This window comes from Copadichromis virginalis, linkage group LG3 (genome assembly GCF_057382275.1).
Source record: "Copadichromis virginalis isolate Kocher_CV1m ecotype Utaka linkage group LG3, C_Virginalis_male_GT1.1, whole genome shotgun sequence".
NCBI lineage: Eukaryota > Metazoa > Chordata > Actinopteri > Cichliformes > Cichlidae > Copadichromis > Copadichromis virginalis.
In genome coordinates, this window is record NC_140620.1 from 40,098,113 (window position 1) to 40,125,994 (window position 27,882).

Sequence of the window (27,882 nt, forward strand, 5' to 3'; positions counted from 1 at the left end):
ACAGAACTTTGCGTTACCTCAAGGGCAGACGATGCTTTTACAATAAACGTTATTGTTCTCCGACAGGAAGTCACAGGTGGGACAGGCATGAGGGGCAGCCAGTGAGCCAACACACATCCTTAAAGCTGATATCCACCAGCTTCTCATGTATGCACCCAGCATTTCCTCAGTCACCTGAGCTCACAGCTGGATTCTTCATTCCCTCCAACATAAATATAAACCCCCTTTTTCCTCACCACAGAACATCTACAGCTGGGACTCTGTAGTGATAAGTAAAAAATAACAAGTTTAATATGTATTCATGTTGTTGTATATAAAATAAGTTCATTTACGAAATGTATGCAATTATGTTTGTGACTTAAGAACTTTTGACTGATGAACATTTGGTTTTCACACCAAAAGTTCTGCTTGGTAATGGATTTTTTGCATGTTTTCCATCCTTTGGCTTCCAGTTTTACTGATTTGCTTTAAGTCAAAATGTCTGATTTGTGCTCTCTCAACCACCCCAAATTAATGCTTTTATTAAATTCATCAAACTATTTTTAATCGCACTCTAGTTACAGCTCACTTTACATTCAGCTCACAGTTACAACAGTTATCACTGTCTCAACTGTTAATTCACAATTATCAGTTCTTTGGGTTTTTTCGCCTGTCCCGTTTGGTAATTTAGCAATCAGACTTGTTGTCAGAAAGCCAGGAAAGATGCCAAGCTGATTTATTTTATTTTATTTTAAGTTATTACACCTTGGACAGAGAATTACACTGAAAGGGAGAAAGAGAAAGAAAGAAAGGGAGAAAGAAAACAGAGGGGAAGGGGGGACAGTAAAAGGAGACACTGAGAAAATCCGTTGGATCACCTGTTAAAAGAAGAAAAGAGAAAACAAACAACAAGAGAACAACACAATATAGAGACAACAACCTAGATATGTGCAAGTAACAGTAAATACTAAATATTGAATGTTATTCAGCAGCACACAGGACTGACAGTGCACAATATGTTCTATGGTCGCAGCCAAGGAAGATATAGTTTGTGTATGTGAGCACCTGTGTTCATGAGCGCGCTTGAGTTCAAAAGGTTTCTCCATGTAACGATCTGCTAGTGCAATTGACCCTGGTACTTACAACTCTAAGGATGTTTTCACCTGTCTGACTGCTCCAGGCAAAGAAGAGGGGCTCCAGAATTCAAGCTTGAGAAACGACGGCTACCTGGATTGCACAGTACCTTCAGACAATAACAACATAAGCAACAAACAGTCATTTTTTAAAGAACATGAAACTTTAATTTGTTTGGTGTGGTGAGAATAGGGCACGACGGGACCACAGATCATCATTCAGAGCCATCTTTATTTACACTCACCACAACAACACCACACACACTTGAGTCCCCGTATTTTAACTTGGCGGGCGTGATTACGGATGCCGTGCAGGTGCGTCCGCCCTCCCTGCACGGCACCGCAGACCACGCCCCACCACATTTGGATTGCCAGAATGAGGATAGAGCTGTACAAAACCCTCTTTTAAAGCCCAATGGTCTCCAGATTATGTCAGTTCACGCTCCCTCTCTAGAATGATTAACACTCACAAACATAATGCAATTTATAATGTTCCCAAGAAGATATTCCCAGTTTCTACTAGTCAGTCCCAACAAAATGTCCTTTTGATATGAAAACATATAGTCTCTTCTTTGAAGGTGTAACTGTAGTGAACAGGAGATGACTGTGGGGTCCCAGTCTCTTAAGCTGACTGGAGGTACAGCATCAGGAGTTAGCCAGGTGCCAGATACCAGGTCTCTCTTGGAAATTAGATTTTTACCTGGATAAATAAAGGACTAAAAAAAAAATCAAGTCTCAAGTTCACAACAGAAAAGAAAACAGAAACCATACCTTTTTCCACACGACAGTGCGTGGCTGTATGGTTTCACATACAGCCAAACGAATCAGGATAAACACCAGGACGTCATCTGGATGGCAGAGTAACCCGTTCACTGATGACTGATTTTGTTCTCGCCAAACTCGGGCCAGCAACGGGCAACATTAAGTGAGATCGCTGAAGCTAGCCATGCTGGGGGAGCAATCTGAGCAAAATGCACATGAGACAGGGATTGTCAAAATAAAACCCAAAACAAAACAAACAGAGAGCGAGTGCCAAAGAGATTCTAGACACAAAAGGGAACTAGCTTAAATGAAATTTGGAACCAAGCAAACTCAAAAGCATGAGCAAATAATGCACTCAAGAAATAACTGATTGTCTTAAATCTCATTCCACAAAACAGTTACTGGCAAACACAAAATATTGGGTCACAGGCGCAGGGCCATGAGAGTTGACCAGCCAGTATTGAAGTTTAAACATAACTTGTGTTCATATCAAGGGAAATAAAAAAATTTAGAGGGAAAAATCCCTCTACATTTAAAAAAGATCTGTTTTTATATGTTTCACTGATGGCTCCAAAGCTTGCATGGTGTAAATATCAGAAAGTTATTTGTTAGTCTGAGACAAAGAGGGGATCAAAAATCATGAGAGTCCTGATTTGCTGGTGTGCCATCCAGAGTTTGAAGTAAAATGGGATGACAGCATTTCAGCCCTGTTTGGGGTGAGCAATGGAGTCAGACAAAGAGGATTCTTGTCCTCGGCTCATTTTAATCTTCATATTTATGACTTATTGAAAGCCTGTAAAACTGGCTGCATGACTGGCAGGATTCCTCTGAACCACATTGTATGCACAGATGACCTTGCGGTGTTTAGTCGTCGTAGCGCTCCAGCAGCTCCTTCACAGATATTCTGCTTTTGATGTGGAGTGTTGTGAGTGTGTTGTCATGATCTGTAGAAGCAAAGAGAACAAACATGTAAGATTTGCTGATGTTAGAACGGTCTGTAAGGTAACGTATGTCAGACATCTTATTACATGACAGATGATGAAGATATTTGCTTGTGCAGGAACAAATGCACACTGTGGACAAACTGTAGGAAAGCAAGTTTATAGAAACTTCAAGTAGCTTCTAATGTTGTTGTGAGATTATTACTGAGAGACCCAGATGGTTCAGTGGCAGTGAAATGTTTCCAGCTGTAGAAGTCACTACATTTAAAGCTGTAATAACAAATCTTATTCATAGATTTATTTGCAGTTATTGTGGGTTTATCAAGAAAAAGGTTTGGCACCAATACTGTGGCGAGATTGGTACAACTTCCTTCTAACAGAAAAAAAAAAGTTTATATTCTTTCATTTTTATGTTTAATTTTTATTTTATGTGGGTTTTCTTATTTGTTTTTAATTCTGGACCATTGAATTTAATATAGGTTATAAAGTTTTCATAATAAAGATCATAGTTTGACCAAACAAACACTGTATTTTACTGAAATATTATCACTGATCTTCAGAAAAAAAAAGCTTCAAACAAACAATTATTTTCACTGTGATATTTTGAATCCTAACATCTGTTCAAGGTTCAAGGGTCAAGGTTCTTTATTTGTCACATGCATAGTTATACAAGTATAACACACAGTGAAATGTAGCCTGACACGCTCCTCGACATGTGCAAAAATTAGGGGGTGTAGAGGAAGAACATTTTATATATATATATATGGTAAATGGCCTGTATTTATATAGCGCTTTACTAGTCCCTAAGGACCCCAAAGCGCTTTACATATCCAGTCATCCACCCATTCACACACTGGTGATGGCAAGCTACATTGTAGCCACAGCCACCCTGGGGCGCACTGACAGAGGCGAGGCTGCCGGACACTGGCGCCACCGGGCCCTCTGACCACCACCAGTAGGCAACGGGTGAAGTGTCTTGCCCAAGGACACAACGACCGAGACTGTCCAAGCCGGGGCTCGAACCGGCAACCTTCCGATTACAAGGCGAACTCCCAACTCTTGAGCCACGATCGCCCCATATAGTATATACACTGGGTGAATGTGCAGTAGTAGCAGCAAGCAGGTGAATTCTGTACATTAATATGAATAGACATCTGACTATTTTACAGGATAGACAATATAAACATATTTAAAATTAAAGGAATTTGAAATGTACATTGTGCCTTGGTTTAGTGTCTGGAAGAGAGTCCTGACTCAGTCAATTATAGATGATGTGAGAGGGCGGGTGTGTGTGTTTAGGGCACGGATGGCTTGGGGATAGAAGCTCCTCTTGAGTCTCTCTGTCCTTGCCCGGAAGATGCGGAACCTTCTACCAGATTGCAGAAGTTGGAACAGTTTGTTGCCAGGATGGGACGGGTCCTTCAGTATCTGCGCTGCTCTAGTCCGGCATCTCCTGGTGTAGGTGTCCTGAAGCGGGGGGAGAGCAATCCTGCAGCAGCGTTCTGTTGTACGGATCACTCTCTGGAGAGCTTTTTGGTCCTTCACACAGCTGTTCCCAAACCACGATGTCATGTTCTGTGTGAGGATGCTCTCCACAGCGCCTGTATAGAAAATCCTGAGGATCTTTGGAGAGACCCTGAACTTCCTCAGTTGTCGTAGGTGATACAGGCGCTGCCTAGCCTTTTTGGTCTGGACCTGAATGTGGGCAGCCCATGTCAGGTCTGAGGAGATGTGGACACCAAGATACTTGAAGGACTGCACCCTCTCCACTGGAGCTCCATTGATGATAATGGGCTTGTAGTCTCTGTGCTGACCCCTTCTGAAGTCCACCACCAGCTCCTTGGTCTTGCTGACGTTCAGCTGGAGGTGGTTGTCCTGGCACCACGATGCCAGATTCTTCACTTCATCCATGTAGGCCGCCTCATCGTTGTTGGAGATGGCACCCAACACCACTGTGTCGTCAGCAAACTTCACAATGGTGTTGGAGCCATGGGTGGCCACACAGTCTGAAGTGTAGAGGGAGTAGAGCAGTGGCGAGAGGACACATCCCTGAGGTGCTCCTGTGTTGATGGTGATGCTGTTGGAGAAGCACCTGCCCACCCTCACCACCTGAGTTCTGCCAGTGAGGAAGTCCAACACCCATGCACACAGACGGCTGTTAAGTCCCAGTTCCCTCAGCTTTGTGAACAATCTGCAGGGCACTATTGTGTTATTGTGTGTTATCTGTGAGCTTTGTGTCAGGTTTTGTATTGTTGATTGTCATTTATGCTTAAAAATATCTACTTATATATGCTTAGAGTTTTATAATTAGTTTTAGATTGGTAGAGGTTTGATCCTTAATAGTCTGCAAACTTTGTGTGCATTCCAGAGCACTCTGGGAGCATGGGAGAGGTCGTACCTTGTCTTATTGTTTTATGGTAGGATAAACGTATCTATATCTGTTTTAGGCTAAGTGCCTTTTGTTTAGATGAACTGTTGGACTTCTAGACCAGCAGGTTTAGGGAAGTCATTTATGGGGTCACACTCTGGCCCCCCCCCCCACACACACACACACGCTTTAACTGACCCAAGCATGTGATTATGTTACAAAACTCTTATATTGGCTTAAAATATTCATTAATAATTGGCAATCTAAATTTAATTTTAAAACCAACTTGGTTGGTTTTTAAAACCAACTCCCTTCCCTCATCACAAACTGGCCGAGGCAGACGGCCACCCCATCCCAGAGCCTGGTTCTGCCGGAGGTTTCTCTCTTTTAAAAGGGAATTTTTCCTTCCCACTGTTGCCAAAGTGCTTGCTAATAGGGGGTTGGACTTTTTGTGTATTATTGTAGGGCTGTATTGCTGTAAATTTGCTAAGAACGTAATATTGAAATAGAATTGCTAATGTATCATAGCATCATACTGCAGACCAGTTTGAAGTTGATGTCATAGTAATGTCTTTTTGTATATGTGTACAAACCGGTTGTGAAAAACATCGGAGATACACAACACATAACCAGTGTTTGAGGTTAGCTGGTTACATTTGTTTAGATAGTCTGCTTTCCGTGTTCCAGATACCAAGAATTGATATTTTCACCGAATGGTCTTTTTTTTTTCTTTTTTTTTTTGTGGTTTTTAATGGCCTGAAAATAATTCATGCTCTCATACTTCAAACATGTGACTGAATACTATGGGATAGGTCTGACATTTTTGTATTTGACAAACTGGAATACTGATAATACCGGTTTGTTAGCGTGGAAAAGCACCTAAGGCTCTACAGTCAGGATCAAATTCAAGTCAGTGTCTTTCAAGTTTACAGTAGGAGTCCAGGACTGAACTGCCAGCCTGCTCCTGAGCACCTGAGCCACAGTCTCCCCTAATGGCTGAAAACATCTGTGTACAAAGACGGTGCATATATATAAAACTTTTTAATTGTTCAAACATTAGCATGGCACATTGCACCATTTAATGTCCACTGCATGCTATAAATTAGTCATAGATAAACAGGCATGTTGCTTTGCTTTACTGAAGTGCCATTTATACAGAATAAAGCGTGTTCATTATTTTAACTGTCAAATTCTTATTCTTATTCTAAAAAATATAATAAAGAATAACACAATATCGTTCTCACACATTTTAGATCCACAAGGAAATGATTATCTAACTAAAAAAAGAGTCAGGCGGCTTTTGCTTTATCCACTCACCTGATAGTCATCCCCTTTGGGCTTTACAGGATACACACTTGACTGAATCCTTCCTTTGTCTGTTTTAAACACTGTCGAGTAACTGAGTGAGTGATACGGCTTATCAGAATATTGGAAAATCAAGGGAGTCCCGTAAAGACCAGAACACAGAGAGTGCTGTGCCCTGTGGCAAAACTAGAAGTCTACGGTGTGCTGGAGAATCTCCCGCTGTAAAAACACTCAAAATGCTTCGGCTATGCTGGCTTGCCTTAGAATACAAAAAGTTTAAACGCATCTACTGTGATAGAGAGGATCTTATGCAACAATAAAGGTCGGCAACTTGAGGTTAGTTTGTTATGAAATACTTGTGTTGAAACTGGTATGACATATTTAAAGCAATCAAACTATGATAATGGAATAATAATAGACTGATAAAATAAGTTCGTGTGTTGCAGGAGGAAGGTTAAAAATAATATATCCTACAATAAACAAAAGAATTCAAATAAAAGTGACACAAGGACATAATGGAAAGCTTGAATTTTTAGATTAAGTTAAGGGGAAGTAAAATGCACACTGCTGGTTTCAGTGCAAAATCTATGAGATGATTTTTTTCTTCTTTGTCTTAAAGAATTTTCCAAGTCTGGGATACGTTAAATACTTTTTTATCTTTGTTACATTGCAGTGAAAACAAATATTGGACGCACTTTATAATGTCACACAATGAACCATTAAGGTATTAGGAAACAGTTCATTTATATATCATTACACCTCCTTTTGTGTGTCTTTCATAAATACAGATATGTTACACCATGTCCAGATATCAGCTGCTAGTCATAATCACAATAATATCTGTATCTATAAATGACACACTGAAAAGTAATGATATATTATTGAATTAAAAACTTGCTAACAGCGTATTACTTAATTAATAAACCATTAAATGTTTTTTTAATTTATGTTTAATAGTGTGACATTGTTATAAAGTGCTGCCCAAATATTAAGAGAGACCTACAAAATAAACTAAATACATTATAAGTCAGGGGGTGTGGTTGATTCTGATATAGTCAAAACCAGGTGTGCAGTGGAATCTGAGTGCATGGGGTTTGTACACGCACACCTGCTGCTTTGCAGATACACCCAGGAATCCAGACATCTGAGGACAGGAGGACACACCTCACAGTGAGAGAGCAGCAGACTCAATGACGTCAGCTCGGCTTCCCTGTTTACTTTACTACCTTTTCACCCTGATGAGTAATCCCTGCAATGAAAGGAGGTCATAAAAGACCTAATGACTTTTGTTCTTTTACATTTTATTCACAAATTTATAAGCACTTTGGGCAAGATGCTCAGCCATAAAAGATCCATTAGGATGGTATTATTTTGAAAGGTCATAAACACCGGCTCGCTCGGAAGAAAGTGCACCAGTATATTAGGCTAAATATTACTGATTAATCAACTGTTCTCTTCTCTTCTAAAAACATTTTAGGAGAAAACAATTAAACATCAATGTGTAACTTATTCTCAATGAAGACAAAACAGATTATATGTTAATTTTCTCTCTCTCCCTGGACGTTTCCTTTTTTTTTTTTTTTTTTTTTTTGCCTGTCCCGTTTGGCTCTTTTGCCATCAGAATTGTTGTCTAAAGGCAAAGAAAGATGCCCAACGGATTTACTTTACCAAATTGACCATCCCAGCCTTGCCGTAATGGTCCATTTGAGTCACCTTTTATTGTTTATTTTATTTTCACTTACTGAATACGGGACAGACTTGACTGGGGGAAAGAAGGGGAGAAAGAAAGAGGGAAAGAGAAACAGCTGAGAAGAGGGACGGGGGAGAAGGGCAAAAAACAAAAACCAGGTGGCTCGATGCACCGGCGGCACCCTGCTCCAGGGCTGGGCCCCCATGCACCCACCCGCCCACAACCCCGGCAACACACCAACCAGGACCCAAGCACCCGAGGCCCGGCCCGGGCCCCAGCCCAGAGACGGAGCGCCCCCAGAACCTCACGCCCATCCCGGATGGTCTTTTCTGTCTGCCAGTGTGTCATGTGTCATGCAGTTTTCAACATTAAAGACATTGGCAACGAAAAAAAAAGTTCCCCGCTCCAGCTCCCGGAAATGCATATTTCCTTCCTATCGATATTATTTTCAGACAACAATTAATTATTTAAATATTTAATAAAAAGTCTTCTGCTTCTTTTTATCAGTGTGGTTAATTTAAAGGTTGACTTACAAAAATGACACTCTTTTCTAAATACAGAAGAAACTCATTTCAATATCAAGAACAAAAAAAATTGAAGACATGTTTTTCATTTGAGTTTAAAAATCAGCATAGTTGGAAGTAAACTGTGCAGTAATCATCAATTGGATATATTTTATCTGTTTGTGTGGTTAAATCCAGGCTGTAATTGTTTTCAAGAATGAGTTGGGCAATTTAAAGCTACTTATTTATTTATTTTAAAGCACTTCCTGATGCAACCCCAAAGGATTTGAGTGTCGGTCTAGGATGGAACCAGGGATCTTTAGCCTGTTAGGTGAGTGTATTTACCACTGTGTGTGTAAATAATAACTGTGGATCAAACAACAACATCAAAATTTATACATTTGAGCCAAAAGCGAGAAGTTTGAACACTAAAGGAGCAACATTTCAAAAAAAAAGAAAAAAAAAAAGAAGAGGCAAATGGGGAGGAGCTCGACATGTCTATGGCATTATTTATTTATTTGTTCATTATTAGTCTTTTATTTATCCAGGTTATAAATCTCATTTCCAAGAGAGACCTGACCATATTTGAAGCTACACAGAAGAAAAAAAAATACTGCTCAAAGGTGCAAGGATTACATGAAGGAGAACTAGTGATGGGACGTTCTGTATCGAGGCTTCGGAGCGTGTGTCGAGTAATGGAGGGGGCGTTTCCGCGAAGCGCGTATCGAGGCTTGCTTCATTTATGGGAGGAGCTGAAAATGATGACGTCCGAAGCCTCGCTGCCCGGCTGTACCACGTGACTGGTTCATGAAGTGGTTCGAACTTTGCCGCGAGATATGACAGCGATATAAACCCCTCAGACTTCATTCAAAAATGTGGGTGTTTGATGGAGAGTTGCGGTTAGTGAGAGTTTGGAGACCGTTTGGAGGTTTATGAGAGTGAGGAGAGAAAGTCAGGAGAGAATGGAGCCAGCTAAGAAGAGGAGGATGTCCTCCCCTGTGTGGGAACATTTTGATCTTATTCCTCCCAACAAGGTATGTAAATTTCTACAGAAGATGTATTTTGATGATACTGATGGTGCAATACAATTTATGTTGAGCTGTCTTGACTTTTGTACAAGGTGAAGTGTTTGCTATGTGCCAGGGAGCTGGGATATAACAACAACACCTCATCCATGCTTAGGCACTACAGAGCTTTGCATGAGAATAAGGGGGACACCGATCGTGGAGCAAGACCAGGTGAGCCATCAAATGCAATGATAATATAGGATGCAGTAATGTTACTAAATGATATAACAATATTATACAACTGTTATAAGTTACGTGTGTGATATTTATATTTGTGCTTTGTCTTTATTGTCTTTCCTCAGGAGAACAATCTCAAATAGATGAAGACCTGGTCAGCATGGTGATTGAGGACTCCCAGCCATTTAGCATTGTGGAGGACAAAGGATTCAAAAGATTTGTTAAATCATTAAATCCCAGCTATGTTCTCCCCACTAAAAAGGTCATAAAAGCAGTGAAAATTTAGTTTTTACAGAATAAAATGTGAACAGGCAGGACTGAGGCTCAGTGTGTAGCTGTCCATACCTCAACGTTACAAAAGCACAACCACTGTCCACACCCCAACCACACCTCACCTCACAGTAAATGATCATTTCCATTTTAAGCATTTCCAAATAATCATTTTCCATACTGCCACTATAAATATACACAGTATACTGCCATCACTACAATATACATGTTTTACACACTCCTTTTGTTGTTGACATTTACAGGCTGTGTGCAAAATGCCACACTCTTCAAATTCATGCCAGCTATTATTTTTACGTCCAGTAGGTGTCCTGCTAGAGCAAATGAAGCTTCATGAAGCTTCGCGTTGGGGTGAACCAATTGGATGAAAAGCTTCAGTGCTTCATGGGGCTTCATCTGCCCATCACTAAGGAGAACTGTTGTCACGGCTGGGAAGGTGAGCCGTGTGGTGTGGAGGAAGGAGGACCCAAGATGCAAGCAGTGGATGAAAATGCTCGTGAAGTTTATTTACAAGGTGTAGTGGCAAACAAGCAGTGGGGCATGACAAATAACTGAAGACACCTAAACTGGGAGAAGTAAAATAACAGACCTGGGAGCATACGACAAAGGGATGAGGGGATGAGGGGATGAGGGGATGAGGGGATGAGGGGCAGACGACGAGCAGGCCACCGAGTAACACAGACTGACACGGCGGAACACAGACGAACCGGCAACAGGCAGGAGCACACACAGGGCTTAAATACACACACCAGTAATCAGGGGATGAGAGACAGGAGGGCAACACGGCTGGGAGGAATCAGAGCTGACGGGACAGGGGAAACGTAAACAGAACACACTCACATCAGACAGAGACCTTCACAATAAAACAGGAAACCAAACCAAACAAGAATCAGATCTAAACAGACAGCTTCACAAACAGATGGGGTGACACCATAGACAGAGACACAGACGCAGACTCAGAGGCAGACCAAATATAACACATAGAACTCAAACAATAATCATCATAATAATAAACTAGAAAATGATAATAAACTAAAAGCGCTGGGTCTCCGACCCAGGACCATGACAACTGTATTACATAAATATCAACTAGGCCCTGGTCAGCTTTGATCTGCCCTAAAGTGTGCATGCTCCTTAACATCATTTCCTCTAAACTTTCTCTGCCTCTTCAAGTATAAAAGAAGGAGACAGAAGAAATAAAGGTCACATTTTAGACAGCTGGAATGAAGCCTCATTATAGGAGGGAGTGTTTGCCCAGGGAACCAAACAGGCTAGGACCACCCTTGCACATGTTGTTTGACATGCGTGCAGTACTAATGCTGTCTAATCAAGTAGGACTTCCAACACCAAGATGCTCCCAGACCATCCGAGAGATGTAATCTCTCTACAGTAGAATAGTTCTTTATTAGAAGCAGCCCATTTACCACACTCTAAAACTGATGCACAGCCCATAGTAATCCAGTTCCCCCCTTTTTTTTTTATCTGTGTGCATAGTTTTATTCCATGCAAATATTTTGTTCTTTTTGCTTGTTCTCTGTACATGATATGAACTTTGTTTGGGCTTAAGAATAAATAAATGAAAAATATCAAATATGTAATATCAGCTAAACAACAAAAGTTGTTTTGAGAACATACATGTTCTCAAAAAAGCTTCACTTGGCTCTGGCATTTATGGGTGTGATATGGTGAACACCACCAACACATTGATGATAATAATAATAATAATAATAATAATAATAATTTAAAATTTTTTTATAATGACTGCTGCTTTGTTTTCTCCAGCATTCACTCAGAAGAGCGAGAACAGAAGTAGACTGTAGGAAATTCAAAACATGTACTAAAGATAAATACATAATAATAATAACAATAATAATAATGATGATGATGATGTGCTGTACTGAGGTTACACCAGATGCTGCTCTGACACTGCTGTGAAATCTAAAGGTTCCCTCTCTTGGTAATTCTGTTCTCTTAGTTGCTCCACAGATATCAACAGAGAGAGGAGAAAAAAGTCAAAAGCACTTGTTGTGCAAGGATTAAAACATGTCAGTCTGTAATCTCACCATCAGTTTTCACCCATGTCAGCAGGAAAACACTTCCTTAAGGTGCATTAATTAATTACAGTTTGGCTTTTTAAAACTTAGTCTGTAGAATATAGTTTGGTTCACAATATTAGAGCCTAAGAGCAAAGATAAAACAAAGTCTGGGAACACTTTAATGATATGGCCCTCAACTAAAAGTGTAATTCGACTCAAATTAATTGGGATTTTCTTTGAAATTACGATGTATTTACATTTCTTACACATAGTTAAAGATAATAAGTATCTTGTAACTAATAATGGGGTAACTTGTTACCCCATTATCAGTTAAAATACACTAATAATAGGGTTCAGGTTTTCTCAAAAGTATGAGGCAGTACAGTCAAGGTGGTTGTTATTCACACCTCCTAAAGGAATATCAGCCCTAGGAAATACAAAAACAAATTAATGTTAAACAATGGACTATTTTGGAAGCTAAATAGATTTGAAATGCACCCCAGCAAATGAATCATTTTAATTACGCTTTTATTTTTAACTTTAAAGAGTTCAAGACTGTACAGCGTATATCCATGATGTGAATGTCAGGGCCACAAGGCCGATGTGCAAAAGAAGACTCAAAAACAGTTTCTTTGTATTAAACAAAAGTTGATGTAACACAGAGGTGACTATGGTCACCACAATGGCAGGGAGAAAGCTTCACAGGAGTGGGGACCACTGTAGAAGAAGGAGAGGTGAGTTATTCCAAAGGAATGTATGAAGGAGAGTTTATTAATGGAGGGCAGTGAGAAGAAATTGCTGATCTGAGAGTGAGGAGAGGGTCCTAAGGGAGGGATGGTACCTGGGAGAGAATGGTAGCTCATGATGAGAGCCAGAGATTAATAATAAGTAATGAGTCAATGCGGAGAGGTGTATAAATGGGGATGATATGGTTTATAAGAGTATTAAGATGGGGCCTGATTGTTCAAGACCTTGTATGTGAGGAGCAGGATTTTGATTCAATTCTGGATTTAACAGGAAGGCAATGAAGGGAAGCCAATATAGGAGAAACATGCTCTCTCTTTCTAGTGCCTATCAGTACCCTCGCGGCACCATTTTGGATTAACTGAAGACTTTTCAGGAAGATTTTAGGACATCCTGATAATAACGACTTACAGTGGTCCAGCGTAGAAGTAATAAATGCATGAAGTGGCTCCAGAAGATCCCAGGAACAACACTGGAGATCTCTGACCAGAAGAGCGCAGTCCTAGGAACAGCTAAGATACTGCGCAAGACCCTCAAGGTCCTAGGCTGGTAGAGGACCTGAGCTTAAGGGATAGTGAGGAATTTTTTGGCCATTTCTTCTCTCTCTGTTTCCTGTCTGTGTGTGTGTCTGTGTACTTTTGTCCTCAGATTGGATAGGAAGTGTTTGTGTATGGAATCAGAACGATGCCACCTTGAAACGAAACCGAGAAAAATATTGAAACCGAAAAAAAATATTGTAACTGAAATAAATGTACTGAAAAATCTTGTATTGAAACCGAAAAAAAAATTTGATAGTGAAAAACAATTAATTGAAACTGTAATTTTTTTGTTTTCGCTTACAATTTTTTTTTTCGGTTTCAATCCACTTTTCGGTTTCAATCCATTTTTCAGTTTCACTCTGCTGGCACTGTTTTGGCGCACGGGGGCGCACGGCGGCACGCTGGGGGCCGGGGATTCCGACCCGCATGTATTTGCATATATTATAATGCTGACCAATGACTGGAGAAAACACTGACGACGCGGCTGCGGTCACGGACAAACTCGCACGTGTCTTTTCGGGAATGGCAGATGCTGAGAGGTCCAGCGTTTACATTACCGAGTATTTCAAAGTGACAGCCTGAGGTGTTCTTCAGTAAATTGGACTACCGGACAGGAGGACCTGAGGCCCCACTGCATTATTTTTGGTAAGTTAAATGTGTTTGTAAGCTAATCCGTAATTTAGGTCCTTAGCTAGCTACCTAAGGACCTAGCTAGCTAAAATGAGCACTCGGCTGTAGGGGAAACTTGTTTTGTAAAGTTCGTTTAGCTAACCCGTGCAGGTGAATGAATTTATCCTGACTAAAGAAATCAAGAGAAACGCACCGGGCTGCTCAGTGACTAACCACGGTTACTGTACTTTTATTATGAGTATTATATTGTAAGAGCAACAGGCTGGACTCTGCCTCTGCTCCTGTGCAGAGCTGATTATTAAATATGTGCAAACAGCAGCATGTTTTCTGTCGCTTTCCACATGTGGAAGGACATTAACGCCAACTTTTAAATTCCCCTCATTAGTCAATAGCTACGGATTAAATAGCAAAGCCCGATACTTATGTACTGAAACCAACTACTTCCGCTTGTCAGCTTAAGTTAAAATGTTACATTTTTCCTCTGATTATTTTTTTTAGCTAAATATTCAGGTTAAAAAACTGTCTGAATTATTTTTAATGAATTATGTTCACAAAGTCACATGTGCAGTACTCTGTACTAGAGATGGCACGATACCACTTTTTTATGTCCGATACCGATATCATAAATTTGGATATCTGCCGATACCGATATGAATCCGATATAGTGTTTTTTAATCAACACAACTGTTTTTTAAATATCTTGCTGCATTTTGTATAAGTTCATACTCAAGTTTAAAACAACAACTACACTAAAGCTATTCTGTTATACCTGTATGCAAAAAAAATATTTCATAGTTCAGCAATACTGATCAATCTAATAAACTTAAACCTACACCATCCTCCCTATTCTGGTATTTTAAAGAGTACTTAGCGTAAATATTAAGCAACCTAACTAATAGGGTTCCAACTCCCAGCAACAACATAAATAAATAAAAAATAGGGAACCACCCCTCACGCTCCACCTCATGATGCTTAATCGACGTAATCAACCTTAATTTGATGCAGTGTGAAAAAAAATGCACAGAAATCAATTATTTTTCAAGAAATATTAAATAGATTCAACATCTTTCTTCAACAAAATTGCAGACTGCACAGATGGTACCCTCCCAAAGGAAAAAGCACTATAGCTTACTAGGGTATATTAGACTTAACAGTTACTATATACAGTAATGGACTTCTATACATTTTACATCAGATTAAAACTTTGGGTGTAAGATTCAGATAATTATTTAATAACAGCCAGACATTTTAAATGAGAATAAGAAAGAAAAGTATGTCTTTGTGCCCCCTTTTCCCTGTTCATGCCCTATCGGCCCCCCTGGCTAAACTTTGCTAGATCCGCCCCTGCACAGTTACAGCCGTCAGCTGCGTAGAAAAAGATCCTCGAGTAGAAAGTAATATTAAATAAATTCTAACAACAGCTTATCAAGCTTAAACGTGCTGCTGTTGTTCAGCCGCTGGTTTCCTCTTTCTGGTTGAAAGTGGGCCAAAAACAAAGAAGAGAGACGGAGTCGCGACAGAAAAGCCGATCAGCTGATCATTGATCAGTTTCATGATTGAAGTAGCAGCAAGAAGAGGCAGTCGCTTGTTAAGCTTAACGCAGGAATGCTTTACAAACATTCAGAGATGGACTTACACACTTGCTTTACTTCTCTCGGGATAACTTTGTCGGAGATGAAATGCCGGGTTGCTAGCGAAGCTCCAAATGCTATCCAGACCACTGACAGGTCCCGCATGCCACAGCCGCTCTATCACGTGATGCATACTGCTCCGACGTGCTAACGTTCTGAGGTGAGTTACGGCGTGTTGCAAGTTTTGTGAGGTGCTTTCGTGATATTTAATGGATCGGATTACATTTTTTATTTTTCTCCGATATCCGATCCAGTAATTTAGGTCAGTATCGGACCGATACCGATACGTAATATCGGATCGGTCCATCTCTACTCTGTACAGCTTGCATCCTTTAGGACAAATAATTTGAAGCATTAATATTTCTTGTTCAATACTGAGCTGATAACACCTCTGTATGTTGTGACCAGGATGCAGCAGCAGACTGAACCTCGACTGAAACCTGCTCCATCATCTCATCTTTGCAGATGTCCATTTATAAAGCATCAACAACTCAAAGGTAAACATGATATTAGAAAATGTGTTAGTAAGGCCTTTAAAACAAATAAACAGCTGTCGGCAGAACTGTAGGACTGAACAACTTCAGATCCCGAGTGTGTGAGGACAGAGAAGGATCAGCTCTATTTCAGATTTGAGAGATAAACTTTATATTTCAGTTTGTGATGATTCTGTTTGTGATTACAGGAGCTGTCCTCAGATTCAGACCTCGGCACCACCCAGTGACAGCAGACAGATTATCCTATATCTTCAATCTTTGTAGTAACTCCAAAATTAACTGAAGAAAACAGTATAAAGGTTAAAGTACCACATGTGCTGTCAGTGAAAGCTGCAGCTGTTTTATTGATAAATTTAAAGACAAAAAGTCAAAAGGATTAATCACCCCTGTAACTGTGTCACTATACATCAGCATTAACAGCACCTCAGTTTGGTGTTTCAGAAAACTGCTGATCTCAGACCTGCACAACTTCTGTTTTAAACACTGAATGTACTCAGCTACATGAAGAGCACGTGATGTTTTCTCTGACACAATTAAATAAAACCTGATTAAAGTCAAAGGTTGTTACTTGTATTTGAACTAAAAACTTGTGATCTGGAATTCTTTCACTGTTTTTTGACAATAGTGTGTTATTTATCATAAAGTAATTCAGAGTCATTCATACCAGAGTAACCAGTGAGCACAACATATATTTAACTTTCTACAGGACTTAAAGCTATTACTATAGCTTATAGCTATTACTTAACTGCACTACTGTATAGTTCTGTGTAAATAATCATTCTGTACATATGATAATTTTTAATCCTACAACTGTTTATAACTTGCATAGTTCACATTTCTGTATAATTGTATATCTCAGATTTCTGTATAGTTTTTCATATTTATATCCTGTTCATAGCCTGTACATACTTATAGTTATAGAATATTCTTAACATACTTCATACCGTGTACATTATAACATACCATAATAGACCCATTTCTGTAATATACTTACATATCTATATTATTGCTAATATATATTGTAATATATCTATATCATGGCTAAAGCACTTCTGGATGGATGCAAACTGCATTTCATTGCCCTGTGCATGTGCAATGACAACAAAGTTGAATTCTATTCTATTATATTATGTAAAAGTCCAGACCCTCTGAGGATTATCGGAGTACTTCTAACATTACACAAAGCAAAGGTCTCCATCAGTGCTCATGAAATGCTGGGTTTATCCTTCTTGTGAGGGAGCTGCTGGTGAAGATCACGAGCCCTGCTTGATCCTGGCGATGAGTTTCAGTCTTCCTGGTGTTTGTGAAATGATGCCTCTCACTGTGGCTCAACAGAACTTCTGGCACAGGACAGCTGTGATGAAAGAAATTGAAGAAGTTAAAAAAAAATAAAAAATCGAGGAAATGCCCTAAATGTGAGAAGCAGATTTTGTATTTACTTTTCTTTTGCCAATCAAGATAAAGTATAATTTTCACCATACAATTACTAACCTTGTCATCTCCTGCACTGTCTGTTTTGGGCTCTGGGCTCGTCCTTCCCAGCACTCATGAGACTGCTTTGCTGCACTGTGGTATGAGGTGCTAACCTGTTGACAGTGTTGGGAAGGTTAATTTTAAAATGTATTCCACCAAAGATTATAGTAGTAATGTATTCTGAATACTTTACAACTACATGAATGTACTATTGCTGTGTGATTTATTACTATTACTGAAGGCTACTCGCCATACCAATACCAACTAGATGTTAAAATCTTAATATAAATGAGTAACAGTAGGTGGACATTAGGTAAGGCTGCACTTTTTGCAGCGATCTCGTGTAGAAAACTATTCAGCGCGTATATAAAACAGGTCCGCGGCTCCGAACCGTAGTAAAGGGACCTCTGGCTAATACGTCCGGTTCGTGTTGGGCTCGTAGCTGAAAACTAGCTTTACTTTGCTGTCTGGGTCAAGTTTGCTAGCGAGAGACAGAGAGAGGTGTTGAAAGGCTGCTCCAACGGAGCTTATTGTTTCGGAAGAAAACGAACACAGTGTACAGTCGAGTCTTAATAGCTTACTTACAACTGGGCTCGTCAGGCACTCTTTTTGGCTTTAGTGGTTATTATTATATTTACATGCTTCCAGCTCCCGTTTCTGCTCCATGACAGCTTGTACTTTTCCTTTTTCTCCCTCCCTCGCTCACAGACACATAACAGGTATGGCAGTCCATTCTCCCTGCAGCACGGACTACACTGCCCATCAGGCTACACAGCAAATCCAGCATGCCCAAATTAACACTGTCGGATTTGATTTCAACACTATTAAAGTGTCTATATGGGTCCACACCAGAGAGTGTTAATTTAACTCTTTTTGGAGAGTTGGTACGTTAACTCTGATTTAGTGTTAAACACCAAATCTGTCTGGAGTTGATAATTTAACACTTGGTGTTAAGAGTTTATATATTAACTCTCAAAGAGTATTTTAGTTTAACTACGTAAGAGTTATCTTCTAATTCATTCTAAAAAGCAGGAATTTTACTGTTCTGAACTTCTAGAAATTTCTTTTGGAAATAAACATTTACTAAAAAGATGCAATGGTTTTTGAAAAACATTTATTCTGAACTGTGCACCACAATTTCAAAACATTTTCTGAAAGATGTAACAGTGTACATGTTCTCACGTTCATTAGAATTGTGTTTATCAAAAGGTCTGACATAGGCGAGCTGGTAAATGCAAATAACAGCATTCTCATCACTTATTTCTTCAATACAATATGCATGTCCTTCATTCATCCCTTTGTGGAACTTCAACGCACTTCTGCTCTCCCCCATATTCCATCTTCACAAGCATATCCTGTGCGGAGATTGAATAAAAATTAGTTGACACTAATTAATGGCACAAATAATCCAGTAAACAATTGCAGCACAGTAAAAAAAAAAAAGGAATCCTCTTTGAGCCATTACTTGTGTAAAGTATTTTCCCAAAAGACAAATACACAGGCAACAGGTAATACTGAACTAAATGTAAAACCTCAACCTTTTTCATTTTTACCTAAACCGTGTGCACAAAACTCTGGAGGGACCTATGCTAACGTAGAACCCAGTCAGGACGTCAGCTACTGCTGTTTGCTCGTTTTTTTTTTTTATGGGCGATCGTTTTCAGGCTTCAAGTAGCACCATTATACCAACATTTCACATTCTAGACATTGTTTTAGGTGTATTTGACCAAAAGTTTGACTGAAAATTCACATGCAAGCTTTTTCCAAGGCTGTGGTATTTGCCCGCAAACAATACCTTTCAGCTAGCTAAAACAGAATATTATGCTATCACCGAGCAACATGGCTAATGCCTTTCACACAGCTTTGTCTCAACTCCAAAGAGCCACAGAAGTAAAAGCTAATAATAATAATTGAAACAATCTTTGAAAAAATGACTTACCAAGCATGGCAAACAACTCAAATATGTAGAGCAAAATGTTCTGAAACGGCTTCACTTCAGCTTCGATTGGAGCCGTGCTGGGGGCGGAGTCTGTGAATTTACTCTGTTGGTGTCATAGCCCCTCTAGGAGTTCAGAGTTAAGAGGTCAAGAGTTAATGTTTCCATTGTAACACCTCCAGATTTGACAGAGAAACACTCATTTTTAACACTCGATTTTAACTACTATCATTTTACACCTCAGAGTTACATTAAAATAATGTGACTCTGCTTAGAGTAAAATTAACTCTACTTTTGCAAGGAGACTATTAACACCAAAAAATTTAATACTTTTGAATTTGCTGTGTACATTGTTTAGGGCGATGCCTGCAACACTCTGCTATTGCCTTCATATTAAATAATTTTTGTATAATAATTTTTAGAGGCTCTTATTGCGTGTTTTGTTTGGGTTTCCACCGGCGTGGAATTACCAAAAATAGAGAGACCATAGCCTAACATATGAAACAGGAAAATACCGCCATGTAATCCATTTATTTCAACAAACTAACTGTATTCTCAGTATCACCTATTGAACAGTAACTGTAACGGATACATTTACTCATATTTTGTATTTTAAATACGTAACGCCGGTGCATGTATTATGTTACTGCCCAACACTGCCTGTTGAGATCCTGAGATCCGCTCCTAGAACACCGGCCTCCAACTCCTGAAGAGACACGGGTGTCCCTAAATTTAGCAAATATTAGCTTCAGGCTAGCATGCTACGACGAATAGGCTAATACCAGCATTTTACCACAACTTCACCAGATGTAGCTAAAAAAACTAAACTAATGTCCAGCCCAGTGGGACAGCAAGGAAAGATGACAAAAAATGATTACTTACTTGCGGTTTGGAGGTTCAAGCTGAAATTGAAGCAGCCATTGAAAGACGGGAAGAGAGAAAGATGGCAGCTTGGTCAGCACTAGTGGCCTCTATAATGTATGCAAATACATGCGGGCCGGAAACCCCCCCCCCAGCGCGCCCCCAGACACCAAAACAGTGCCAGCAGATTGAAACTGAAAAATGGTTTGAAACCGAAAAATGGATTGAAACTGAAAAATGGTTTGAAACCGAAAAAAAATGTTTTGAAACCGAAAAATGTATTGAAACCGAAAAAAAAAAAAAAATTGTAAGCGAAAACAAAAAAAAATACAGTTTCAATTAATTGTTTTTCACTATCAATTTTTTTTTTCGGTTTCAATACAAGATTTTTTAGTACATTTATTTCAGTGACAATATTTTTTTTCGGTTTCAATATTTTTTTCGGTTTCGTTTCAAGTGGCTCTCATCTTCTGAGATTGTGTAAAAACACAACTCAGTGTAGTGTAAGCAGCTTGGAAAGATCAGAATTTTAGTGACCAAATACTTATATTCCACCATAATTTCCAAAAAAATTATTTATAAATCAGAAAATGTGATTTTCTGATTTTTTTTTCTCATTTTGTCTCTTATAGTTGAGGTATATCTATGATGAAAATTAAGAAACTCTCTCATCTTTTTAAGTGGGAGAACTTGCACAATTGATGCCTGACTAAATACTTTTTTGCCCCTGTATGTGTGAGTTCATATTTATAATGAAATATGCAGCCAACGATGAGATACACACAAACGTGTGCAAACAATCTCAATAGAGACCATATGGAAAAATTTATGATGCCCCAGGGAAGTCTTTTTGTTCCTAGATCAGTCATCTGTAATTCTCGTTTCTTTGTTACCATTGTGGCCTGAAGCTATCAGCTTTATCATAAAGGTCACATTTGCTTGGTACTTTGAGTCCTGATCTACATTTGGTTCCGCTTTATAAACTGAGTCTGGACAGCATCACATAATCTGGATGGGCAATATCTAGTGTTCCACACAAATATTGTTTTTACAGTGGTTCACATCATCTGTTTTTCTTTTATTGCGTTTACATGTAATCACATGTGAAATTCAGTGTGCATCTGTAAATACTTGTCAACGCAAGACAAACAATTTTCAGAATAACTGAGCTTGCCATCTTTGTTATTTTTTTTCAGACATACAGGCATTTAGTTTCAGTTCAACAACCCACTGAGTCATACATACAGGTGGGTAAAAATAGATTATCTGTATTCTAGAAAGTAATCAGTTCTGAGGACACCAAACCTGAGTGACAAATAGAGAGGCAAGGCTGAGATGTCATATGTGCAGAAGGTGGATATGGTGGACTAAGGATGTTGAAGCTTGAGATGTGAAGCAGGAGAGAAGAAACAGGAAAACAAAAAAATGGGAAAAAAAAGTTGGCTATTATTAGAATAAAAAAATCTCAGTTTGAGGTTCATGTTAAATTTATTTCCATTGTGAAAGCTTTATCTTTTATACCTGCGTTGGGAGACTTCTATTTGAAAAAAAAAGTCATCAGTTTAATAAACGGCTGTCAAGTTTGGCGTAGCGCATATCGGGCATGCTATGTTTGAATATCTTTTAAGGCTGGAGCTTTGACTACACCTACACTGGAGAAAAATAAGTAAAATGTAGCAAAACTACTTATTTCAACATTAATTTAACTATTATTAAGTGATAGTTTTGGCTCTTCTCTATACTGTAATTTTTTTATTCCTCCATACAAGTGTAAGGGATACTCCAAATTTTGCGCTGCCAGCATCTTTGCTATGGTGAAAACAACTTGTTTCAACATGTTTCTATACATGTGTAAAGAAAGCTCTTAAAACATGCAGTTATTCCAATTGGGCTTTCGTCAAATTGGCACAGATGCACAGTAAACAAGGTCAGACACCAACTAATGAGAAAAAGAATTGCAAACAGAACAACGTTATCATTATGTAGCAGGTTTATCAGAGAAACTCAGGAGAGTCTTCTCCACGTGGGCCATCCCAGCCACACACAGACAAAAACTAGGTCATCCCAAAGACAAATACAATACAGCCAGGAGTGCACACTGGACAAACTAAACAGCCACTTCATAAACACATGGTACAACATAAAAGTGCCACCTTGACAGGACAAGAGTCAGCTCTACATATGCACCTAAAGGATAAAGGTCACTCTTTGGAAGATACCAATGTTCACATTCCAACGGAGAAGACAGATTGTTTGAGAGAAGAGTGAAAGAAGCCTTCTATATACTTTGTGAATGATCATCCTTGAACAAAGGTGGTGATTCACAACACCAACTGTCTGCCATCTATAATTTCAATTTTGAGATCCCTTCCCAGTTACCTTAATGCCCACTTACATCTTGTGTCAGTTGATCTCGTTAGGTCAAATGATAGGGTGAGGCAGGGTCTTACAATGGTTTCAACCGAAACCTCTGCTGATATTGACCTAAACGTGTTTTGGTCTTAGAACTGAAGAAGCTTCTCAGATGAGAGGTAAGACATTGTCAAGATACTTAAAGAAGTTCAATCGCTTTTCTTTCCAAGCTCCTTAGACAACCATGACTTGAATGACTGAGAACCTACACAGACATGTGTAGTGTAACAGTGTCAGACATGACAGATGTGAGGTGAAGATTATGAAGAAGAAAGGAGAAGCAAGAAAGACAGAAAGAGACAAAGGTGGTAATGGGGAAAAAGAACAAAGCAAAGACTTATGGGTAAACAAAAACCCCCTTGAAAGAGAGCAGAAGAAAGATGAAAGCCCCAGACAGAGCCCCCACACCCAAAAAGCTGACCTTGCCAGAGCCTAGCACGAACTGAGGATTTTCCTATTGACAGTGACACACGCTCTCTCTGCGACTGTGTGTTTACTGGGTGAGAGAGTGCCGTTTTGTTGTTGTGCTAAGCTAATAGGCAGAGTGTTACAGGCATAGCCCTAAAGAATATGTAGCCTCATGGGCAGTGTAGTCTGTGCTGCAGGGAGAATGGACTACCATACCCGTTATGTGTCTGTGAACGCAAGGAGGGGGAAAAAAGAGAGTGGAAAAGTACGAGTTGTCCCCTAGCAGAAACTGGAGCTGGAAGCATGTAAATATAATAATAACCACTGCAGCCAAGAAGAGTGCCTGACGAGCCCAGTTGTAAGTAAGCAGACTCGGCTATACACTGTGTTCGTGTTTTCCTCTGAAACAATAAGTTCCGTTGGAGCAGTCTTTCAACGCCTCTCTCTGATTCTCGCAAGCAAAGTTGACCCAGACAACAAAGTAAAGCTATTTTTCGGCTATGAGCCCGACGCGGAACCTGACGTATTAGCCAGAGGTCCCTTTACTACGGTTCGGAGCCGCAGACCTTCAGCAATAAATCACACAGCAATAGTACATTCATGTAGTTGTAAAAAGCATGATAATACATTAAGTAATCCAAAGTATTCAGAATACGGAATTTGTTACAAAATACATTTTGGGGCATGTATTTGTAATCTGTAGTGGAATACATTTTAAAAGTAACTTTCCCAGCACTGGCTACAGGAACATAAATGCACAAAGACACACACACATCTACATCAACCCACTGTTCTAAAACCCATTTAAAAACACATTAACTCCAATGTCCTATTCTTCTTTGTAAAAAGTGTTTAACACATTGAACCAACACATGGTTTATTGCTAGGGCGACTGTGGCTCAGGGGGTTGGGAAGCGCATCTGTAACCGGAAGGTCGCCGGTTCGATCCCCGGGCTCTCTGTCCTGGTCGTTGTGTCCTTGGGCAAGACACTTTACCCTCCCGCCTACTGGTGTTGGCCAGAGGTCTCGCTTCTGTCAGTCTGCCCCAGGGCAGCAGTGGCTACAACTGTAGCTTGCCTCCACCAGTGTGTGAATGAGTAGTGGCATTGTAAAGCGCTTTGGGTGCCTTGAAAAGCGCTACATAAATCCAATCCACTATTATTGATAGTCAGGCAATTTTTGGGCATTAAGTTCAACTGCACACCGATTGTACAAACAACGAAAGCAGCCCATTGGTTCAATACCATTACTGACACCATATTGCCAAATCAAATCTTGTAACGAGACTGGCTCCTCTCTGCCTTTTCTGTGTGCTTAGGAGCTTGAAAATGTGGAAAAAGTTTAGTGTGGAAGAGGGGGCAAAAAAGTGGAGCTTAAAAGATAAGAGAAAAAAACATAAAAAAGATGCAAAATATGTGAAACTAACTGACGTTCAGATAAAAGGAATGGCTATTTGGACCATGTATTTTTTAATTGTCACATGCTGCAGTGAGAAGAAATGACCCAACAACAACTGTACCAACGTGCGTAAAACCTGTCAAACAAAATGAAATATATAGATATTTGTATAACATAGAGATATATGGCCTGGACCAAAAATACCAGGCTTGATTTCCTGTCCTAGTCTGGCCCTGTTTGTTGCAGTACTTTGTTTATTTACTCAGGATGCATTCAAGTTGTAAAGGTGCTGTGGCAACATGAGTAAATAAAGGTTTTCAAGGAATAACTATTAAAATACAATTAGATACATAACCAAAAACATCCTGACAGCTAACTCCTCTGTTTTTCACCTTGTGCAACCAATTTACTAAACTACTATTATTGTTTTTCTTGTAGGTATAAGTCAAAACCTTTGTAACCTAAATAGAGAACAAACAGAAGTATTTGTGATGCCCCACGGGTAAGTGTTTGTGTTCCTGTGATCACTTCTCTGTATTTCTCTTTTCTTCTCTTGTTACCATTGTGGCCTGAAGCCTTATAATAAAGGTCACCTTTGTTTGTTACTAAGACCTGATCTACATTTAGGTCTGCTTTTCTAACTGACTGTGGACAGAATCACATTATTTGGATTAGTAATATGTAGTGTTCAACACAATCATTATTATTACAGTGTTTTAGTCAGTGTTTCACATCATTTGTTAGTTTTTCTTTCATTGTGTTTACATGTAATCAGACATGAAATTCAGTGTGTACATACTTGTACATGGCAAAGCATGACAAAAAATTAGAATAAATGGGTTTGTGCTTTGTTTTGATATACCAATGGATAATAAATTTAACTATTAATTTATTTGCCATCTTTGTTACTTGCGTTTTTTTTTTAAACATACAGGTCTTTAGTTTCAGTTCAACAAAACCCACTGAGACATTTCCTGTGCTAGGGTCTCAACCAAACTTAAAACCACACAGTAGTCCCTCAAATTTAGCAGAGCATAAAAAAACAAACAAACAAACAAACAAAAACTAAGGCAACCGATTTCTTTGAGTTTTTTAAGTTGATGAAGTTGAAGGCTATCAGAATTCCAGTACTGTGATTATATTTGACATGTATCATTTTAATTTTAAAAAAAGTAAAATATTAAATAATTAAATTCAAAAATATTTAGTAACTACAATTTAAAGTTTTCATTCACATCTCCCATTGGAATACGTTGACTTAAAGGAATAATTACAACAGAGTCACTCTTTTAGTTTAATAAACCTCTGTATTTACTTCACATTTGTAATCCTTTTAAAATAAACAAAAGTCAGAGGTTTTGTTATTGAAAACACAAAGCTGCACACAAAACTTTAACAAATTAAGGTAACCAGTTGCCTAAATTGCAGTAAATACAGCTATATTTAAAAGCTTAAAAATATTTCTTTAATTTTAAAGGGTTTTCTTGGCCTCCACCAATAATGCACAAGAACCTGTTGCTCATCAAAGTGAGTGAAGTGGCTAGCACATTTGGTTTCTTGTAATACTAGTTCTAGGTTCTTGCAAAAGGCTGAAACAAGAATTGTGACTTTCAAAAGGCAGACCTGCAGCAACATATTCCTTTCCTTTTCCAGCCATTTCTCTACATTGTCATATTACTAAATATTAACTTTACTCTTTACTTTTACCGAACAGTTATTTCTGGCCATTTTCATCAGTTCTGAAGATTCATCAACTCTTTCCCCTAAGATTTTGTCATGTCTGTATACAATAGCAAGCATTAAATCAAAAAAGAAAAACCCACCTCACAATACACACTGTCTATAGTTTAAAACTTAGCAATGTCTCAGCTACTGCTGTGAGTGTATTAGCTTATTAGCTCCTAGCTTATTAACGATTCACCAACATTGCCAATGAATGAGAAGTGCCTTGTTCACGTTTCATGAAAATGCCTTTGAACAAAGAGAACTCCAAAGAAAAGTAGAATACATACTGTGATACAAACAATGCTCATTCCCGAATAAATTCAGTGCAGTCAATTCATTATTTTTTAAAGGCAGAGGAAATCAGAAATGACAGACTAATAAAAAACAACACAACTTTTAGTAAATGTCCATTTTTAAATTGTGTTCTTAAAAATTATCTTCTTGATGACAACGTACTTTCTATCTTTGTTTTTTAAGTTGTTCAATTTCTTTTTGGCCTGCAAGGGGGTGACTTTCCCTTGCAGGCCCATCTTCTCCAGAATTGTCTTGATCTCACAACAAATAAGAGATTTAGAGAAAACCATGACAACTATGCTAATCTCTAAATCCATATGTTTTTACAACCAAACACAAGATGAATACTGTCTGGACATCTCAGGTTCTGTACAGAATGAGGGTTATTAAAACCGTACTCATTTGAATATGATGTGTAAATTGATGTATTCTTGTACCGCCATCCCACAGTGGCTGAATTCTTCACCCCAGTGAAGAGGTGATCATTTTCTCCTCTCATTTTGATGAAGTCAGCCGTTTGCTCTTTGGTCCCTATAACATATCACAAAAAGGTTAATTCAGAAAAACCAAAATTAGCTCTATGTACCTGGAAAAACATGAAAAACCGCAGAACCCACTATTTAAGCTAGTTTACGGGCAGTTTTGTTTTGTTTTTTTGTTAGGTTGTTCGCACCTATTCCTGCAGGAGGAAAACATATCGCTGGCCAGTGGCCCTCTTCCACAACCTGCTGGACATGTCACTGTACAATGCCTACTTGCTGTGGGCAGTAATTGACCCATCCTGAAGTCAGGGAAAGCATATAGGAGGAGGCTGTATGTTGAAGAAGTGGGTGAAATGATAGTAAACCCACACATATTGAAGCGAGGGCGCCTTCCCCACTCATCAGCTACTGCAGATTTTGTGACAAGTGTGCAGGGTGCTGCTGCAGGCCTCTCCCCAATCCCTAAACCGAAGGGCAGGAGACAGTGAGAGTTCTGCACCGAAAAAAGGAGACGAATCGTCAACACCTGCTGCAAATGCAGAAAGCTCGCATGCAAGGACCACAGTCTGTCCATTTTCAGCCTTGGCGTCAACTGAGCAGGACTCT

At 39.2% G+C, this 27,882-nt stretch overlaps 1 protein-coding gene and 1 long non-coding RNA gene across 2 annotated transcripts; one reads left to right on the forward strand and one right to left on the reverse strand.

Moving 5' to 3' along the window:
- The first annotated feature begins 9,346 nt into the window (after positions 1-9,346).
- Positions 9,347-10,239, forward strand: LOC146714732 (uncharacterized). Its single transcript, XM_085451098.1, has 3 exons — positions 9,347-9,715; positions 9,802-9,919; positions 10,051-10,239. Exons 1-3 carry the CDS (start codon positions 9,614-9,616, stop codon positions 10,209-10,211), a joined length of 381 nt encoding a protein of 126 aa, XP_085307224.1. The 5' UTR covers positions 9,347-9,613; the 3' UTR covers positions 10,212-10,239.
- Positions 10,240-16,986: 6,747 nt separating this feature from the next.
- LOC146714733 (uncharacterized) lies at positions 16,987-20,696 on the reverse strand. The gene is made up of 3 exons (XR_014918852.1): positions 20,579-20,696; positions 17,779-17,873; positions 16,987-17,641 (listed from the first exon to the last, which is right to left on the reverse strand). It is a non-coding gene; the product is annotated as an uncharacterized LOC146714733 (long non-coding RNA).
- Positions 20,697-27,882: the final 7,186 nt, after the last annotated feature.

Coding starts and splice junctions, on each gene's coding strand:
- LOC146714732 (XM_085451098.1), top strand. CDS start 9,614: ATGAGAGTGAGGAGAGAAAGTCAGGAGAGAATGGAGCCAGCTAAGAAG. Junction 9,716..9,801: donor ATCTTATTCCTCCCAACAAG/GTATGTAAATTT, acceptor CTTTTGTACAAG/GTGAAGTGTTTGCTATGTGC. Junction 9,920..10,050: donor CGATCGTGGAGCAAGACCAG/GTGAGCCATCAA, acceptor GTCTTTCCTCAG/GAGAACAATCTCAAATAGAT.